The sequence below is a fragment of the Leucopleurus acutus genome, assembly GCF_964270905.1.
Source record: "Leucopleurus acutus genome assembly, chromosome: 8".
Classification (NCBI taxonomy): domain Eukaryota; kingdom Metazoa; phylum Chordata; class Mammalia; order Artiodactyla; family Delphinidae; genus Leucopleurus; species Leucopleurus acutus.
Window position 1 is genome coordinate 49,895,685 of NC_139151.1, and position 21,353 is coordinate 49,917,037.

The 21,353-nt window shown below is 38.4% G+C and overlaps 1 protein-coding gene across 5 annotated transcripts in view; it reads left to right on the top strand.

Annotated features, from left to right (window-relative positions):
- Window positions 1-21,353, top strand: part of PRCP (prolylcarboxypeptidase) — a 70,997-nt gene that overhangs the window by 35,720 nt on the left and 13,924 nt on the right. For all 5 annotated transcript variants that reach the window (XM_082844920.1, XM_082844921.1, XM_082844917.1 and 2 more), the window contains exons 5-8: window positions 1,477-1,658; window positions 1,895-2,052; window positions 2,746-2,918; window positions 18,371-18,535. In XM_082844920.1, the coding sequence (XP_082701046.1) occupies window positions 1,477-1,658; window positions 1,895-2,052; window positions 2,746-2,918; window positions 18,371-18,535 (678 nt within the window). The remainder of the gene's footprint in view (window positions 1-1,476; window positions 1,659-1,894; window positions 2,053-2,745; window positions 2,919-18,370; window positions 18,536-21,353) is intronic.

The following is a 21,353-nucleotide window of genomic DNA, read 5'->3' on the forward strand; positions in this document are numbered from 1 at the left end:
ACATAGTGCCATGAAAACTGGAAGTAAAGAATAGTGACAGACAATGAGAGAGAAGGTAAGAAGCCAGAAAGCATACATCTTGGATAAGAGGGAAGGTTAAAGGAGTAGGAAAGAGGAAAGATGGAACTCTGGTTCCAAAATATACCAGGTGATGGGAGTAGTCAGAGTGGTGAGACTAAAGTATGAAGGTCAAATAGGATAGTCTGATATGGGTATGTAGGTGTGTTAGTCATCTATTGCTACATAACAGTTTACCTTAAACCTTAGTGGCTTAAAACATTTATTATCTTACAGTTCCTATGGGTAAGGAATTAGGAGTGGCTCAGCTAGGTGGTTCTGTTTCAGGGGATCTCATGAGCTTAAGATGTCAGTTAGTGCTTCAGTCATCTGAAGACTTGAGTGAGGCTGGAGGACCCTCTCTGCTCATATGGAAGATCCACATGAGTGACAAACTGATTCTGGGTATTAGTAAGAGGCTTCAGGGTATCCCCTCTTGGGTTTTTCCAAAGGCCTGCTTGAGTGACCTTTTGACATGGCAGCTACCTTCCCTCAAAGTTGACAATCCAAGAGAGCAAGGTAGAAACTGCAGTGCTTTTTATGACCTGACATTGGAAGTCACATATCACTTCTGCCACATTCTATTCGTGTTAGAGCCAAGTCACTAAGTCCAGCCCAAGTTCAAAAGGAGAAGAATTAGTTTTCACCTTTTCAAAGGAGACACTTCATTAGCCTTCTCAGCTAAGCAGGACTCTCAGTTCCACCTCCCTATACTGCAATGAGGAAATTCTCCCTAGGTAGAGAACTAGATGATCATGGAACTTACTTGCGGAGTATCCTTCTCTCAGGACTCAAAGTCTTGTGTTGCTTGTTTTCCAATGTCTGAAAATAGTTGTTCCATAGGTTGCTGTTTTTCTTTTTTTTTTTAAACTCCAATTTTATACTTGTACATCAGGCAGGCTGATTTGTTCCAGTTGTTGGTATATCAGACGTAATAATCATCTTTCTGATGAGGAAGGATGAGTTTTATTTTTACTGATGATTCTTACTTCAGTTTTCCACAGGATTTAGTTTACCTTTGCCTATATGGTAGCCATTGTAAATGTTTCAAGATTTGAAATAAAATTAGAATAGAGTAGTTGTCTGTTAAGATTAGTATTGTATTCTATCACATTTGTTGTTAACTGTTACTTACAGTTTGTCTCTGCTGTTTCTACTACCTCAACAAGGTCTTTGGTAAATAGCATTTAATAGAAATTACATTGAATGCAAAATACATTATCTTCTTCCCACAAACTTAAAGTCACTTTTTCATGAGTTTAAATCAGCATTGCTATTGCTTTGACTGGGCGTTTTAACTCAGTTGCCTAGAAATTCTATTTGGAGAAAAGCTTATCTGGCTTTTTTCTGGATCTATGCTATGCCTAAGCTGCTATTATGTGCACATTTATACCCATGTTCTTTGTTATTTTTCTTTAGGATTCCAGACACTTGAATTTTCTGACAACAGAGCAAGCTCTGGCTGATTTTGCAACGTTAATCAAATACTTGAAAAGAACAATCCCAGGAGCTAGAAATCAACCTGTCATTGCCCTAGGGGGCTCTTACGGTGGCATGCTTGCAGCCTGGTTCAGGATGAAGTATCCTCATTTGGTGGTTGGGTAAATGCACTTAAGTTGGATGTGAGCACTTTCTTAATAATTGTCAAAGCAACCGTAGGGATTTGTTTTGGGTAAAACATGTTCTATTCTGTTGTACTGAGATTTTTCATTTCTATTTCATTAACAGCTGTTATTTTTCTCACCATTTTTGTTCAATATAAGTTTCAATTTTAAAACTTGAATTCGATGAGTTACATTTTTTTCTTTTCTCCTTCCTTGGACTTCTTACCATTTAGAGCTCTTGCATCCTCTGCCCCCATCTGGCAGTTTGAGAATATGGTACCTTGTGGTGTATTTATGAAGATTGTAACTACAGATTTTAGGAAAAGTGGCCCAAATTGTTCAGAGAGTATCCGCAGGTCCTGGGATGCCATTAGTCGACTCACAGAAAAGGGTAAGCTTTAATTAAGAGAATGGAATCTTGGGATTTTTTACCTTTTAAGTATAAAATTTAACACTTCCCACTTTCTAAGTAAACTTTTTATATATTTAATTATAACATATGTATTTAAATATAACATATAGAAAAGTACACAAATCAAAATACACAGCTTGGTGAATTTTTGCAAGGTGAATATATAGTGTAATGAGTATGCAGATCAAGAAATCCCCTCAGAAATCCCCTCAAGCCCTTTTCAGATACTACCTCTGCATTTATCAGGCTACACTATCCTGCATTCTAGAACCATAGATTAATTTTGCTTGCTCTTGAATTTTTTAGTAATCAGAATTGCATAGTATGTATTTTTTGTCTCTGCTGTCTTTTGCTCGGCACTGTCAGATAAATCCATTTGTATTATTTAGTTGTAGTTTATGCATTCTCATTGCTCTATATGTTCCATTTGTTTATTTACAAAAGGGAATGATTCAGAATACTAATTCTGGTAAGCTTCATAAAGATAGGCAACTTATCTATCACGAGATTAACCAGTTCTAAAAATATTTTGTTCAATGTTGAAAAAGCATTCTTGGAGAAACTGTATAGAAGACTGAGTTTTCTAAAATACCAAGTGAAGAATGAATGATCTGTAAAGCCCTTCTGTTGAGCAGTGCTTATTAGATTCCAACAATTTGATTCTATTCTCAGGTACTGGCTTGCACTGGCTTTCTGAAGCCCTTCACTTATGCACTCCATTAACAGAATCTCAGGATGTTCAGCATTTGAAAGACTGGATCTCTGAAACCTGGGTGAATCTGGCAATGGTGGACTACCCTTATGAGTCCAACTTTTTACAGCCTTTGCCTGCTTGGCCTATCAAGGTAATAGGAAAATGTCCTTTCATCACTTTTAATCACATACTTCTCTCTCTCTCTCCTTTTTTTTTTTTTTTTTTTTTGGTGCATTCTCTGACTTTCAACATCAGAGGAAGTCCTAGTGACAAAGGGGCTCTGAAGTTAGTCAAACCTCAAACCTAGGCAAATCCTGGCTTTTGTCACTTTCTGGTTCCTCAAACTTGGACATGTTACCTAGCTCTTCTGAACCTCAGTTTTCTCATTTGAATAATGGAGATAAAATGCAGAGATTACAGAGTTGTATGAATTACAACTCTTAGACCTAAGAACCAACTCTTAGAAATAAGACCAATAGTTGCTGTTAATGGAATAATTACTATGTACCAAATTCTGTGCTCTGCACTTCATATACACAGTTTATATATGTGAGACACATAGAGCTATATAATACATGGTCTGTGCTTAATAAATCGCAGCTGCTATCAAAGTGCTATGATTCAGTCAACTGCTAACACATTCTAAGTGCTACATATATCATAAAGGCATGATCCCCACACAGCAAGGTAGAGTGGAAAGAGCACTGACTCTGGTTCCTTGTTCAGAACTACCATTTACCAGCTGCGTGATCTTGGGCAAGTCTGTTCTCTTCTTGGGCCTCCGTGTCTTCCTCTGCACAATGGGATAACAATACCTATGTTCTCAATAGGGATGTGCTGAGGATCAAATAAAATATTGGATGTGAAAACACTCTGGAAAATTTAAAAACACTTGACACAATAAATTTTAAGGTTCTTTTCATGCCAGAATTCTTTATTGTATGTGTTCTTTTTAAGCATTCCTTTGTAAAGAGCATTCCTCTTAGTTTTAAAAACAAAAGCTGGCCAACTTGATGGTTATTAAATTTAGAGAATACAGCAGACTCTACAGCTAGAATGAATGCTGTGAATGTAGATAGAATTGGTAATACAAGAACCAGGTTTCAAAAGCACTTTTAATTTAACTGTCCCTTTGAATTATTAAATGCACACCTTGTTTAAAACTTTGTAGCCTAAATGGAACAAGATCATTTGCTATTAGAGATATTTTTCTTCATCTAAAAAGTAGAATGACCAGTGAGTATATTGCACATAGCAAGCCAGAGGTAAATGCATATTGAATTAAATTGAATTTTGACAATACAAAGTTATTTTAAAGAACAGATCTCTCCCATGGTAAGAAAACCTAGATCAAAATAATGAGAAAAAACTAAATCCGAACCAATGAGTCTCCATAAATGTCTATGTGCTAATAATGTCTTATCTTTCTGTATTATTTTACTATTTACAAAGCACTTTCATATATACTATCTCATTTAATCCCCACAAAAATACTGTGGGAAAAAAGAGTTATAATTCCAGTTTTATGGAGAGGATATTTAAGCTCAACTAAGAGGTAGTGGTAGAGGATATTTAAGCTCAACTAAGAGGTAGTGGAAGTGGGATTTGAACTCAAGTCTACCATTGTTCAGAGGCTATGATCTTCTCCCACATTGCACTGAACTAGAAGACTTGACTGAAGATTTGGGTAGATTGCTGGCCACAGTGTGACAACTATCAGATTTAACTTTGAACTCTGTGTACAAAGTGAGAATTACATTTGCATCTTTATGCCCACTTGGAGAACAACTGAGTTGTCAGATGATAAAAACATATGGGCAATTCCCTCATTACTTAGAATAGGGGTTGGCAAACTTTATGTGTAAAGAACTATATAGTAAGTATTTTAGGCTTTGTGGGCCATGTAGTTTCTGTCACAGCTACTCAACTCTGTAGTTCTAGCAGAAAGTAACCATAGACGATATTTAAATGAATGAGGAAGACTATGTTCCAACAATACTTTATTTATAAAACAGGCAGTGGGCTGGCTTTGGCCTGGGGCCTGTAGTTTACCGCCCTGACTTAGAAAAAATGCCAGAGGAATACAGCTTTTTAATATTCATTTGTTTGTGATTTGGAACAGTGAACAGTCTAACTGGTTTTATCTCTGCTTCTTTAATGTTCCTTTTGAGATATTTTGCTGTTGAGTCTTAAACGTAAATATATATTCTATCCTATCTCTCTCCTAAATAATCACTCAAAATTAGTGGAGTAGATCTCAAATATTTTGTCATCTGTTTTTGATTTAGCACAATCTTTCTTTTATCTTTTGTGTACATATGTATTTTAAAAGTTTATTTTATTTTTTTTTATTTTTATTTTTTTGCGGTACGCGGGCCTCTCACTGCTGTGGTGTCACCCCGTTGTGGAGCACACGCTGCGGATGCGCAGGCTCAGCGGCCATGGCTCACGGGCCCAGCCGCTCCGCGGCATGTGGGATTTTCCCAGACTGGGGCACAAACACATGTCCCCTGCATCCACAGGCGGACTCTCAACCACTGCGCCACCAGGGAAGCCCAAAAGTTTATTTTTAAGGCAAGATAACGTTGTGTCTTTGCCTCACAATCACCTTTCACTTCTTTTTTTTTTTTTTTTTTTTTTTTGTGGTACGCGGGCCTCTCACTGTTGTGGCCTCTTCCGTTGCGGAGCACAGGCTGCGGACGCGCAGGCTCAGCGGCCATGGCTCATGGGCCCAGCCACTCCGCGGCATGTGGGATCTTCCCGAACTGGGGCACGAACCCGTGTACCCTGCATCGGCAGGTGGACTCTCAACCACTGCGCTACCAGGGAAGCCCACCTTTCTCTTCTTTTATCCAGGACTTGTTTTTGTCATTTCCTCCAGTTAATATTTTTTTTACCAACTTTATCCTTTCTTTTGACATACTAAGGAATTCTTGATTGCTTATGATATATTTATAATTCTGTTTCCTGCCTGCACCCCACCGAAAGTAATCTCTCTTTGACTTTTGCTTGAGAAACTTCCATTGCCTACATCTATCTCTAATTTTATCCTATCTGATTTCAGAATTTTTCCACTACATGCCTCTCTTCCCAACTCTTAGCTTCAGATCAATTTCTTTCACTGTTCATTCTGTTTCTCCTTTCTTGACCCCCTCTCTGTTCTCCCAACCCCCTAATCCCTGGAAAACTACCCAGTTGGGGACTGCTCTTTCACTTGGATAGTTCCATTTAACCAGGACTCCTCCTCCCTCTGATACACTTCCTCCTTTTTAAAGGGCTGACAAACAGTCGTCCTTTTCTGAGCCTGTAACTCAGGCTTAGGATGGTGAGATAATATGTAATAGTTGGGTTATGAAAAAAGCAGGTGATTTCCAATTCTGCCTGGACCTTGTACAGTTCTGAAGTATCCACATGCAGCAACTGAATGCCATTTTCCATGTCAACTCAAATATCATTCTTTCTAATTTATCTTTGAGCCATGCACACTCAGACTCCATTTGCTTTTGTTTACTGTTAACAGAAGCTGCAACATTCATGCAGAAATAATCATGGACTTGGCTGATAGAACACAAGGAAGAAGAGAAAAGGGAAATAGAAAACCTCTGTGTCATTTGACTGCTCTGTCAGCATAAAAACTGCTAGTTCTCAGTTCTCAGCTTAATGACCAGTTTTAAAGGATACTGTAGAGTTTGTCTATTTTGGAATCATTTTTCAGCTGATAACTCACCAAATCTTTTGGCTTAGCCTCCTGAGCATGCAGATAGATACAGTGAAATAATAAGATATAAGATGGAAAATCTCTTCCGTTTGTCTTGGTGTTTGATAATGTATGCGACCTCTCTGGGTGGTTTAAGCGGTTTAGGTGCATTCTATGAAAAGGGAGCTTTTAATGACAAAACTAATGTGATTATCTGAGTGAGGGTGAGAGGCGTATTGAAGCCTTAGAGAAAGAAAATCTGTTAGAAAAGCTGAATGTATCTGCTTAATCCTTTCTCTAATGTGGATGGACCATACTCTCTGAGAAGAGATGGGTTTTTTTAAACCTATCTTCTTTCCTTCTCCTTTAAAAACATTTTCTTTGCCTTCTTTTTCTCTCTTATTCAAATGCTTATCCTCATAGGTACAGAGACACTTAAAGCTTTTAAACAATTCATTATCTTCACTTTCTCTGGTGTACATGGGTCAAAGAGCAGAACCTAAATATTTGGGTACAGAGTTGATTAGTTTGGTACTAAGATTACAATGTTCTACTATCTCCATAATTTCTACACTCTTTAACACAGAATTATTAAAATGGACCTCATGCTCTTTTTACATTTTTCCTGAATGTTCACATTTGTTCTAGGAAGTAGAAAGTGAATTAAGTCTGTCCATTTCCTGAACCTCATTTTGCTCTACTCTTTTACAGTTTCCTTTTCACTATTGCATAATAAGAAGTTTTATAATTTTATATTGCCACAGAATCCCTTCTATCTAAGTTTCTACCTAAAACAAATAAACTTAGAAAAATATAATCTAAGAATAAAAAAATATTTGTTTAAAAATTAAGCATGAGGCTACAGGTATGTTTAGGTACTGTACGTGTTGTTATTTTTCTCTTATATTATAACTTCTAGGTTGAGTGTGTGTAGTGTAGTGGTTACAAATGGAAACTTCAGAGTAGGTCTGCATTTGAATCCCCGTTCTGCTACTTCCTAGCTGTTTGACTTTGGAGAAGTTTCTTAACCTCTCTGTGCTTTAATTTCCTCAACTGCAAAATGGGGATAATAATAATTATAGTGCTTCTTAGGGTCATTATGAGGATTTAATAGGACGTAGTGTATAGTAAGCACTAAGTTGATGCTAGTTATATGCATATAATTGTTATTATATGATGTCAAAGAGATATTCGTATACCAGGACTTTGTAGCCAAAGTTTGGGTTCAGAACTTATATTCACAGTTTTAAATTTGGGTATCTGTAGCAGACCTCTTTGAGCTTATTTCCTTCCCTGTGAAATGCAGATGGTTATTATATGTTTCTCCCCGGGTCATTGTAGGGAAAGCACCTGACCTCAAGGAATAGTCAATAGTTTTACTAGCAGACTCAGCCCCAGCTGCCCCCTTATCAGTAGATTTATAGTCTAAGTAGGAATGCTGTGCCTTTTGTAGAAATTGTTTAGAAGATACTGTTTGCTAGTGTCTACAAAATAAATGGAAAGTGTAGTACAGGGGCTACCTCAGTGCTGAGTATTTCGGATGGCAGTGGTTGGCAGAAAATCTTTCCTTGTCTGATTAGATCACAGTCCCTAAGTAAATAATCAACAGACCAAGTGCTTGCCCTCATCAGATGGGTAATACCTGCAAATTATTAGGCGTAAGCTGAAGTGTTATATGAGGTTGAACCAAAAATGCCAATATTTGTGTTTGACTTATAAACATGGCAATTTCATATGGTTCGGCTTAACATTTACATATTTTGTGTATCCTATAGATCTTTAATAAAAGTATATGAATATATCCTGTTGAATTACTAGTCTTTAAATAAGCATGGGAATAGTGCTGAGGTTTTGCTATTATAATTTAAGTATTTTGGGGAAAACTTTATTTACTCTTGGCTACTAAAATTCTTAATGGAATTCCCTCAGTATCCATGGTATCCTCAGGGGATTGGTTCCAGGAGCCCCTGTGTATACCAGAATCCATGGAAGCTCAAGTCCCTTATGTAAAATGGTGTAGTATAGTCAGTGGGCCTCTGTATCCATGGGTTTCCCATCCGTGAATTTAATCAACCTCAGGTGGAAATGTCCATGCATGGATGCCAAACTTGTGGATATGGAGGGCTGACTATATATTTATTGAAAAAAATCCGTGTATAAATGGACCCACTCAGTTCAAACCTGTGTTTTTCAAGGGTCAACTGTACATAGAGAAATGTAGAGAGTGTGTCTTTTATCTAGAGGATGATGCTTAGACTCACAGAACCTTTGAGTTAGAGAGGAAATTTAGAAACACCTAAAACAACAAAATTCTCTTATTTTAAATATTTGTAAACAAATTTTAAGTGATATTTTTCAGGCCTACTGTCTATCTTACTGGTAGAGTTATCAGCTGGTACTTCCTTCCTATAAGGCAGTTTGACATGATGTAGCAAAGGCCTAAAAAATGTTTATTTCCTTCAAACCAATAATTCCTCTAAGAATTTATCTCAGGAAAACAAGGGTAGATAGGTAGATAGATAGATAGATAGATAGATTTAGCCCCAAGGATATTTATTGTAGCCTTACTTGCAATAGTAAAAGATTGGGGATGATTCAAATGACCAATTATAGAGTTTCTTCAACTATTCCTCAACTCCCCATCCTGATTGCTCCCCTGTGAATTTCCTCATGTTGGTCAGTGTCCTTATTAGAGTGTGGTGCTCAGAATTGGACACAGTACTCCAAGGGTGCTCTGACCTCACAGAGGACAGTGGGCCCAGGATTGCCCTTAATCTGGACATGGAATTTCTATCAGCAGAGGCCAAGTTTCTGACCAGGATGTTCTCTCTGTGTAAGTGGGGCTGCCAAAACCCAAGTATTGTCAGCTGGTGCCAGTCCCCAGCCATGCTTGTGTCTCTTAGGGAGTGACAGTAACTGCTGTTTGCAGAGATGGCTATTCATAGGGACTCCTTTTCTTTGCCTGACAGAGGCCCAGTGTTCTAGCTCTGAGAGGGGATCTGATGCCAGCATGTGAGTCACACTCACTTGTTACTGTTCTCTTCGAGAGTATTAGGCCACTTGCTGCTGCATATCAGCACTCCCTTCTCCCCCTGCCCAGCTTGCACTGTCACCCGGCCTCATCTACCATGCTGTGCTTGAACGTAATGCTCTTCTCTGCATTGCATGGGTCTACTCCGTAGTTTTGTGCTGTATTTTGAAAGAGCTAAGTCCAGTGGGGGTGTCCACATGCAGGAAAGAATGCTGATCAACTGTTGGCATTAGATAGTTTAGTAAATTCTATGATTGGTTCTTGATTTCCATATATTCTTGAGTATATCTAATTGGCATATTTCTCAGGAACATTTTCTGAGAAAAGGGCTATGCAATTAGGTATTTTTGACTTACCATGAATAATTGAGAGTTGTCAGAATAGCAAAACAATCTTTTGCCTTTTCTCTTCAACATGCATTTCCTTATTGCTTTAGGCTTGATAGGTTTTTGCAGCTTTCAGTTTAGTTCAGTTCCGTTTCTTTCTTTTTTTTACATATAAATTAATTAATTTATTTTTAGCTGTGTTGGGTCTTCGTTGTTGCACGGGGGCTTTCTCTGGTTGCGGCGAGCGGGGGCTACTCTTTGTTGTGGTGTGCGAGTTTCTCATTGCGGTGGCATCTCTTGCTGCGGAGCACGGGCTCTAGGTGCATGGGCTTCAGTAGTTTTCACGCACAGGCTTAGTTGCTCTATGGCATGTGGGATCTTCCCAGACCAGGGATCAAACCCATGTCCCCTGCATTGGCAGGCAGATTCTTAAGCACTGCACCACCAGGGAAGTCCCAGCATGGTTTTTTAAATTAAAAAAAAAAAAATTTTTTTTTTTGGATTCTACATATAAGAGAGATAGATCATATAGTATTTGCCTTTCTCTGTCTGACTGATTTCACTTAGCATAATGCCCTTAAATTCTACCCATGTTGTCACAAATGGCAAGATTTCATTCTTTTTTATGGCTTAATAATATTCCATCGTATACATGTACCATATCTCCTTTATTCATTCATCCGTTGATGAACATTTAGGTTGTTTCCATATCTTGGCCATTGTAAATAATGCTGCAATGAACATGGAGATGCATATATCTTTTTGGATTAGTGTTTTTGTTTTCCTTGGGTAAATACCCAGAAGTGGAATTGCCGGATTTTATGGCATTTCTAGTTTTAAGTTTTTGAGGAAGCCTCCATACTGTTTTCAAAGTGGTGTACCAATTTACATTCCTACCAACAGTGCATAGGGTTCCCTTTTCTCCACATCCTTGCCAACACTTGTCATTTTTATAATAGCCATTCTAATAGATGTGAGGTGATATCTCATTGTACTCTTGATCTGCATTTTCCTTTTGATTAATGATGTAGAGCATCTTTTTATATACCTGTTGGCCATCTGTATGTCTTCTTTGGAAAACTGTTTATTCAGATCTTCTGCCCATTTTTAATAGGATTTGTTGTTGTTGTTGTTGAGTTGTATGAGTTCTTTATATATTTCGGATGTTAGCCCTTTATCAGATATATGATTTGCAGATATTTTCTCCCATTCAGTAGGTGGCCTTTTCATTTGTTGATGGTTTCCTTTGCTATGCAGGACGCTTTTAGTTTGATGAAATCCCACTTGTTTATTTTTGCTTTTATTGCTTCAGGAGTTGTGGCTCACAGGCTCTGGAGCGCAGGCTCAGTAGTTGTGGCACACAGGCTTAGTTGGCCCGCGGCATGTGGGGTCTTCCCAGACCAGGGCTCGAACCTGTGTCCCCTGCATTGGCAGGTGGATTCTTAACCACTGTGCCACCAGGGAAGCCCCCCATTGTATATTCTTGATTTGTTTGTCATAAGTTAATTGACCATATATGCATGAGTTTATTTCTGGTCTCTCTATTCTGTTTCATTGATCTATGTGTCTGTTTTTATGCCAGTACCATATTTTTTTTTGTTTTTTTGTTTTTTTTGCGGTACGCTGGGCTCTCACTGTTGTGGCCTCTCCCGTAGCAGAGCACAGGCTCCGGACGCGCAGGCTCCACAGCCATGGCTCATGGGCCCAGCCGCTCCGTGGCATGTGGGATCTTTCCAGACCGGGGCATGAACCCGTGTCCCCTGCATCAGCAGGCGGACTCTCAACCACTGCACCACCAGGGAAGCCCCATATTGTTTTAATTAATACAGGTTTGTAATATAGTTTGAAATCAGAGAGTGTGATGCCTTTACCATTGTTCTTTCTCAAGATTGCTTTGGCCATTTAGGGTCTTTTATGGTTCCACACAAATTTTAGAATTTTTAATTTTATTTCTGTGAAAAATGTCATTGGAATTTTGATAAGGATAGCATTGAATCTGTATATTGCTTTGTGTATGGATATTTTAACAATATTAATTCTTCCAATCCATGAGCGTGAAATATATTTTCATTTATTTGTGTCTTCTTCAATTTTTTCATTAATGTCTTGTATTTTTTTTTTTTTTTTTTTGCGGTACGCGGGCCTCTCACTGTTGTGGCCTCTCCCGTTGCGGAGCACAGGCTCCAGACGCGCAGGCTCAGCAGCCGTGGCTCACGGGCCCAGCCACTCTGCGGCATGTGGGATCTTCCTGGACCGGGGCACGAACCCGTGTCCCCTGCATCGGCAGGCAGACTCTCAACCACTGCGTCACCAGGGAAGCCCAATGTCTTGTATTTTTTAATATATAGGTCTTTCATGTCTAAAATACCTCCTCCCAGGTATTTTATTCTTTTTTGTTTGTTTGTTTTTTTGTTTTTTTGGTGGTATGCGGGCCTCTCACTGCTGTGGCCTCTCCCGCTGTGGAGCACAGGCTCCGGACGCGCAGGCTCAGCGGCCATGGCTCACAGGCCCAGCCGCTTCACGGCACGTGGGATCCTCCCGGACCGGGGCACGAACCCGTGTCCCCTGCATCGGCAGGTGGACTCCCAACCACTGTGCCACCAGGGAAGCCCTATTTTATTCTTTTTGATGTAATTGTAAATGGGATTGTTTTCTTAATTTCTCTTTCTGATAGTTCATTATTAGTATATAGAAACAGAAGATTTTTGTATGTTGGTTTTGTTTCTTGCAAGTTTACTGAATTCATTGATTTTTCTTAATAAATTCATTAATTTTTCTAACAGTTTTTTTTTTGGCCACACCACACGGCTTGTGGGATCTTACTTCCCTGACCAGGGATCGAACCCATGCCTCCTGCAGTGCAAGTGTGGAGTCCTAACCACTGGACTGCCAGGGAATTTCCTCTAACAGTTTTTTGATGGAGCCTTTATGGTTTTTTATATATAATATCATGTCATCTGCAAATAGAGGTAGTTTTACTTATCCTTTCAGATTTAGATGCCTTTTCTTTCTTTTTCTTACCTAATTGCTCTGGCTAGGACTTCTAATAGTATGTTGAATAAAAGTGGTGAGAGTGGGCATCCTTGTCTTGTTCCTGATCTTAGAGTAAAAGCTTTCAGCTTTTCACTGTGAGTATGATGTTTGCTCTGGGCTTGTCATATACAACCTTTATTATGTTGAAGTATGTCCCCTCTATACCCAGTTTGTTGAGAGTTTTTATTTTTAATCATAAATAGATGTTGAATTTTGTCAAATACTTCTTTTGCATCTGTTAAGATGATCATTTAATTTTTATCCTTTATTTTGTTAATATGGTGGTTCACATGGACTGATTTATTGATGTTGAACCATCCTTGCTTCCCTGGATAAATCCTACTTGATCACGGTGTATGATCCTTTTAGTGTATCATTGAATTCGGTTTGCTAATATTTTGTTGAGGATTTTTGCATCTATGGTCATCAGGGATATTGGCCTGTAATTTTCTTTTCTTGTGGCATTCTTATGTAGTTTTGGTATCAGGGTAATTCTGGTCTTGTAAAATGAACTTGGAAGTGTTCCCTCCTTTTCTATTTTTTTGGAAGAGTTTAGGAAGGATTGATATTAATTCTTCCTTGAATGTTGGTAGAATTCACCTGTGAAACCATCAGGTCCTAGACTCTTGTTTTTTTGAAGGTTTTTGTTTACTGATTCAATCTCCTTACTAGTATTCAGCCTGTTTGGATTTTCTGTTTCATCATGATTCAGTCTTTTTTTTTGGCTGTATTGCACAGCATGTGAGATCTTAATTCCCCAACCAGGGATTGAACCTGTATCCTCTGCAGTGGAAGTGTGGAGTCTTAACCCCTGGACTGTCAGGGAAGTCCCCCATGATTCAGTCATGATAGGCTGCATGTTTCTAGGAATTTATGCATTTCTTCTAGGTTGTTGAATTTGATGACATATAATTGTTTATAGTACTCTGTTATGATCCTTTGTATTTCTGTGGTATCAGAAATACACAGGATCTGTAGTATCTGTAGTATCTCCTCTTTCATTTCTGATTTTATTTATTTGAGTTCTCTCTCTTTTTCTTGGTCACTCTGGCTAAAGATTTGCTAATTTTATTTTTCAAAATCCAGGTCTTAGTTTTATTAATTTTTTTTCTATTGCCATGCTCCGGACTGCAGTGTTTCCTGGAGGGGAGCTTTACATGTGTCTGGTGCCCTGGCTTTTATGTCTGGCACCCCAGTTTTTGTGGCTCCCACCCAGGGGACACCCCTTGATCACCTGGCTCTGGTGGCTGGGGGGTTGGGTCTTACATTCCTGAGTCCCATGGGACTGTGCTATTGGAGCTCTGGTTCTTGTCAGGCTGCCACCCTCAGGGCACTGCATAGACAGCAGACTGAGGTACACCCCCTAGTCTTTTTGTGAAGGAGACTTCTTTGCTTGTTTGGAGCTTCTGCCTGAGGGGCAGGCTTCAGGTTTAACACGTATTTAGTGGCCTGCAAAGCTGCTCTTAAGGGATGTAGGCCATGGATGCCATCTTGGTGCTTTCCCTCTGCCTTGCTTCAGCTTGCTGATATCACCTAGAAAAGAGCTTATACACTCATCTGGAGCCCTGTTTTTTGTGACTGCCCAGTGGACACTTCCAGATCACCTGACTCTGGTGGCCAACAGGGCTTATGCTTGCAGTCCCACAGCACTGTATATATTTGCATACTTTTAAAAGCTAGTGCTTGAGGGTCTGGCTTCTAGTCATCCCGCATGAAAGGGCTAAGATCCTCCCTTTTGGGATGCTGACAGGTTTTGGCATGTCCTCAACTACTTGGAGTTATTAAAAATATAATAGGCTGCTTGGATAAGCACAAAGGTTTGAAAGACACCCAAGAGCTAAGGCAGGGTTGAACAGCAAGGGTCATCTCCTACACGAGGCCACTCCTTCATGACTGGGAGAGGTGGTTTTTTCTATTATATAGAAACTAACACAGAGAGTCAAACAAAATGAAGAAATAGAGGAATATGTTCCAAATGAAAGAACAAGATAAAACCTCAGAAAAAAATCTTAATGAGAGAGATATTAATTTACCTGATAAAGAGTTCAAAGTAATCGTCATAAAGATGCTCACTGAACCAGGGAGCAAGAATGGATGAACACAGAATTTCAGCAAAGATATGGAATATATAAAAAAAAGTACGGGCTTCCCTTGTGGCACAGTGGTTAAGAATCTGCCTGCCAATGCAGGGGACACGGGTTCGAGCCTTGGTCCGGGAAGATCCCACATGCCGCGGAGCGGCTGGGCCCGTGAGCCATGGCTGCTGAGGCTGCGCGTCCGGAGCCTGTGCTCCGCAACCGGAGAGGCCACAACAGTGAGAGGCCCGCGTACCGCAAAAAAAAAAAAAAAAAAAAGTACCGCATAGAAGTCACAAAGCTGAAGAATACAATAACTGAAAAAAATTACACTGGAGGGGTTCAACAGCAGATTAGATGAAACAGAAGACAGGATCAGTCAACACAAAGACAGGGCAGTAGGACTTACCCAGTCAGAGCAGCAGAATGAAAAAAAGTGAAAATAGCTTAAGGGACTTATAGACTAACATTTACATCAGGTGGTCTAACGTTCACATCATAGGGTTCCCAGAAGGAGAAGAGAGAGAGAGAAAGGGGCAGAAATCTTATTTGAAGAAATAATAGGTGAAAGCTTCCCTAATCTTCCAGATCCAGGAATCCCAGAGAGTTCCAAATAAGAGGAATCCAAACAGACCCATACCAAGACACATTATAATTAAAATGTCAAAAGTTAAATACAAGGAGAAAATATTAAAAAACAACAAGAAAAAGCAATTTGTTACAGGCAAGGGAGCTCCCATAAGACTATGAGCAGATTTTTTAGCAGAAACTTTGCAGGCCAGAAGGGAAAGACACACTATATAAGGTGCTGAAAGAAAAAACCTTTCAACTAAGAATACTCTACCTGGCAGTTATCATTCAGAAGTGAAGGAGAGATAGAGTTTACCAGACAAGCAAAAGCTAAAGGAGTTCATCACCATTAAACCAGCCTTATAAGAAATGTTAAAAGGTACTTCTTTAAACTGAAAAGAAAGGGCACTAAGTAGTAACAAGAACTCATATGAAAGAATAAATCTCACTGGAAAGGCAAATATATAGTAAAGGTAGTGGATTAATTACTTGCAAAACTAGTATGAAGGCCAAAAAAATCAAAGGTAGTAAAAATAACTATGATTACAGTAACTTGTTAAGGATATACAAAAGAAAAAGATGTAGAATGTGACTTCAGAATTATAAAATGGGGGAGTAATAATGTTGAGCTTTTCAGTGGGATCAAACTTAAGTTGTTATCAACTTAAAATAGACTTTTATTGATATAAATTGTTATATGTAAGCCTCATGGTAACCACAAAACAAAAACTTATAGTAAATATACAAAAGATAAAGAGAGAGGAATATAAACATACCACTAAAGAAAGTCATCAAGCCACAGAGGAAGAGAGCAAGAGACAAAGAAAGAAAGGAGCTAGAGGAGCTACATAAATAGCCAGAAAACAATGAACAAAATGGCAATAAGCACATATATATTAATAATTACTTTAAATGTAAATGGACCGAATTCTCTAATCAACAGACATAGAGTGGTTGAATGAATAAAAAACCAAGACCCATCAATATGTTGCCTATAAGAGACTCACTTTAGATGTAAGGACACGAACAGACTGAAACTGAAGGGATGGAAAATGATATTCCATGCAAATGGAAACCAAAAGAAAGCTGGGGTAGCTATACTTATATTAGACAAAATAGACTTTAAAATAAAGACTATAATGATATACAGAACAGTGTGTTACATAATGATAAGGGAGTCAATTCAACAAGAATATATAACATTTGTAAATATTTTTGTGCCCAACATAGGAGAACCTAAATATGTAAAGCAGATATTAACAGACCTAAAGGGAGAAATAGACAGCAGTACATGAACAGTAGGGGACTTTAATACCCCACTAACATCAATAGATAGATTATCCAGGCAGAAAATCAATAAGGAAACATTGATTTTAAACAGCACATTAGACTAGATGGACTTAATAGATATTTATAGAACATTCTATCTCAGAGCAACAGAATATACATTCTTCTCAAGTACACATAGAGCATTTTCTAAGATAGATCAAATGTTAGGCCACAAACAAGTCTTAGTAAATTTAAGAGGATTGAAATCATATGAAGCATCATTTCCAACCACAGTGGTATGAATCTAGAAATAAATTACACAAAGGAAACTGGAAAATTCACAAATATTTGGAGATAAAGCAACATGCTATTGAACAACCAATGGGTCAAAGAAGAAATTAAAAGAGAAATTTAAAAACTACCTTGAGACAAATGAAAATGGAAATGTAACATACCAAAATTTATGGGATGCAGCAAAAACACTTCTGGGAGGGAAGTTCATAGTGATAAATGCCTACCTCAAGAAAAGTCTCTAATAAACAATCTAAATTTACACCTCAAGGAACTAGAAAAAGAACAAGTGAAGCTCCAAGTCAGTAGTAGGAAAGAAATAAAGATTAGAGCAGAAATAAATGAAATATAGACTGTGTACTTCAGCTTTAACATCACTATCTAGAGTTCAATATTTGTTTATAAATTTTTTGAGGTAAAATTTACATAAAAATTGTGTGTTGTTTGTTGTATAGTCCAGACCCCTGTGAAGATAAGAAATATTTTCATAACCTTGAAATTTCCCCATGTCCCTGACTAGTCAGTCCTGCCTTCGCTCCCAACCCCAAGTATTACCTGTGACTTTTAGCTCTGATTATAGTCGAGTGTTAGGAGTATTTTGAACGGGGGAGCTGCCTGATATGCTTCTTATAATGTTACAGATGTAGGAGCTTGGTGTAGTTTTTCCAAAAGAAATTTCATAAATTTTGCATTTTCATAAAAATATAGTCATTCATTCAGCAAACATTTAGCTGCCAGATGCCTTGCTAAGCACCATGGGAGACATTCTGGAAACAAATGAGTGCGGTATCAGCTCTGATAGAAATAAGCACAGGATGAGGAGGCACAAAGAAGGGAGTGATTTCGTTCTCCCTGACTTGAGGGCATAGGCAACAATGGCCTCATAGAGGAGGTGACACTTGAGCTGCGTTGAAAAAGATGAGTTGGTGTTTGCCAGGCAATAGTGGAGTGGGAAAAGGGCATTTCAGTGTGAGCGAAGGCAATGAGGAGGGAAAGAAGTTGGTGTGGTGGGAATGGTTTTGCTAGGCTGGAGCAAAGGCTGCTGAAGATAAACCTAGAGTGGTAAGTGGGGAGGACTTTGCATACCATGCAAATGACTTTGGTTTATTTCTGTAGTTTGGGGAGTAATTTGAAAGGTTTATTCATTATGAAGGTGGTTATATGCAATAGATAGAAATTGTCAGGCAATGCCGTTAGATGCTTAAGATTGTTTTATGATCAAATCAAACTCATATTTCTTCTTTGTTTTATTAAACTGTAATATTATATTTTTATTCGACTCTTCTCCCTTTTATCTCTCTAAAATGACAGGTAGTGTGCCAGTATTTGAAAAATCCCAATGTATCTGATACATGGCTGCTGCAGAATATTTTCCAAGCTCTGAATGTATATTACAATTATTCGGGCCAGGCGAGATGCCTGAATATATCAGAGACAGCAACCAGCAGTCTGGGAGCCCTGGGTTGGAGCTATCAGGTAAGTGTGTATATTTCCCCAAGTGGAACTTACTTTTCACTGATATGGTTGTGCTATAACGGAGAATTTGCAAGATTTTATCACCTGGATCCAAATCTGAGTTCTATTACCTTATACTTTGAGACTATGGATAAGTTTCCTCATTCATACATTCATTAAATACCAATTCCATTTTTTTTTATTTTACTGAAGTAAAGTTGATTTACAATGTTGTGTTAATTTCTGCTGTACAGCAAATTGACTCAGTTATACATATATATATTCTTTTTCATATTCTTTCCCATTATGGTTTGTCACAGGATATTGAATATAGTTCCCTGTGCTATAGAGTAGGACCTCGTTGTTTATCTGTCTTATATATACTATATATACTAGTTCAGTTTGGTATTTAATCATCACAGAATATATTCTGAGTACTTACCACCAGTCAGGCACTTTTCTAGGCTCCAGAGACACAAAGGTAAATGAGATACGATCTAATCATCAAATATAGCTTGGTGGAAATGATAGGTAACTAAACTAATGTTACAATAGATCTTGGTAAGTCCTATAAAGGTAGCATTTTATGGACACAGAAAAGAAGGGGGAGTCTAACTTGATTCTGTCTGAGCCTCCATTCATTCCTTCATCTGTACAATGAGACTAGTAATAATAATAGTAATACTTTCCTCCAGAGTTGTTTTGAGGATTAAATATGATAATAGATGTGAAATGAAGCAGTTTGCAAAGAAGGAATGTATAGCCCCAACTTCTTTTTTTTTTTTTTTTTTTTAACATCTTTATTGGGGTATAATTGCTTTACAATGGTGTGTTAGTTTCTGCTTTATAACAAAGTGAATCAGTCATACATAAACATATGTTCCCATATGTCTTCCCTGTTGCGTCTCCCTCCCTCCCACCCTCCCTATCCCACCCCTCCAGGCTGTCACAAAGCACCGAGCCAATATCCCTGTGCCATGCGGCTGCTTCCCACTAGCTATCTACCTTACTACGTTTGTTAGTGTGTATATGCCCATGACTCTCTCTCGCCCTGTCACAGCTCACCCTTCCCCCTCCCCATAACCTCAAGTCCGTTCTCTAGGAGGTCTGCGTCTTTATTCCTGCTTTACCCCTAGGTTCTTCATGACATTTTTTTTCTTAAATTCCATATATATGTGTTAGCATACGGTATTTGTCTTTTTCTTTCTGACTTACTTCACTCTGTATGACAGACTCTAGGTCTATCCACCTCATTACAAATAGCTCAATTTCGTTTCTTTTTATGGCTGAGTAATATTCCATTGTATATATGTGCCACATCTTCTTTATCCATTCATCCGATGACGGGCACTTAGGTTGTTTCCATCTCCGGGCTATTGTAAATAGAGCTGCAATGAACATTTTGGTACATGACTCTTTTTGAATTTTGGTTTTCTCAGGGTATATGCCCAGTAGTGGGATTGCTGGGTCATATGGTAGTTCTATTTGTAGTTTTTTAAGGAACCTCCATACTGTTCTCCATAGTGGCTGAACCAATTCACATTCCCACCAGCAGTGCAAGAGTGTTCCCTTTTCTCCACACCCTCTCCAGCATTTATTGTTTCTAGATTTTTTGATGATGGTCATTCTGACTGGTGTGAGATGATATCTCATTGTAGTTTTGATTTGCATTTCTCTAATGATTAATGATGTTGAGCATTCTTTCATGTGTTTGTTGGCAGTCTGTATATCTTCTTTGGAGAAATGTCTATTTAGGTCTTCTGCCCATTTTTGGATTGGGTTGTTTGTTTTCTTGTTATTGAGCTGCATGAGCTGCTTGTAAATTTTGGAGGTTAATCCTTTGTCGGTTGCTTCATTTGCAAATATTTTCTCCCATTCTGAGGGTTGTCTTTTGGTCCTGTTTATGGTTTCCTTTGCTGTGCAAAAGCTTTGAAGTTTCATTAGGTCCCATTTGTTTATTTTTGTTTTTATTTCCATTACTCTAGGAGGTGGGTCAGAAAGGATCTTGCTGTGATTTATGTCATAGAGTGTTCTGCCTATGTTTTCCTCTAAGAGTTTGATAGTTTCTGGCCTTACATTTAGGTCTTTAATCCATTTTGAGCTTATTTTTGTGTATGGTGTTAGGGAGTGATCTAATCTCATACTTTTACATGTACCTGTCCAGTTTTCCCAGCACCACTTATTGAAGGGGCTGTCCTTTCTCCATTGTACATTACTGCCACCTTTATCAAAGATAAGGTGTCCATATGTGCATGGGTTTATCTCTGGGCTTTCTATCCTGTTCCATTGATCTATCTTTCTGTTTTTGTGCCAGTACCATACCGTCTTGATAACTGTAGCTTTGTAGTATAGTCTGAAGTCAGGGAGCCTGATTCCTCCAGTTCCTTCTTTCGTTCTCAAGATTGCTTTGGCTATTCGGGGTCTTTTGTGTTTCCATACAAATTGTGAAATTTTTTGTTCTAGTTCTGTGAAAAATGCCAGTGGTAGTTTGATAGGGATTGCATTGAATCTATAGATTGCTTTGGGTAGTAGAGTCATTTTCACAATGTTGATTCTTCCAATCCAAGAACATGGTATATCTCTCCATCTATTTGTATCATCTTTAATTTCTTTCATCAGTGTCTTATAATTTTCTGCATACAGGTCTTTTGTCTCCTTAGGTAGGTTTATTCCTAGATATTTTATTCTTTTTGTTGCAATGGTAAATGGGAGTGTTTTCTTGATTTCACTTTCAGATTTTTCATCATTAGTATATAGGAATGCCAGAGATTTCTGTGCATTAATTTTGTATCCTGCCACTTTACCAAATTCATTGATTAGCTCTAGTAGTTTTCTGGTA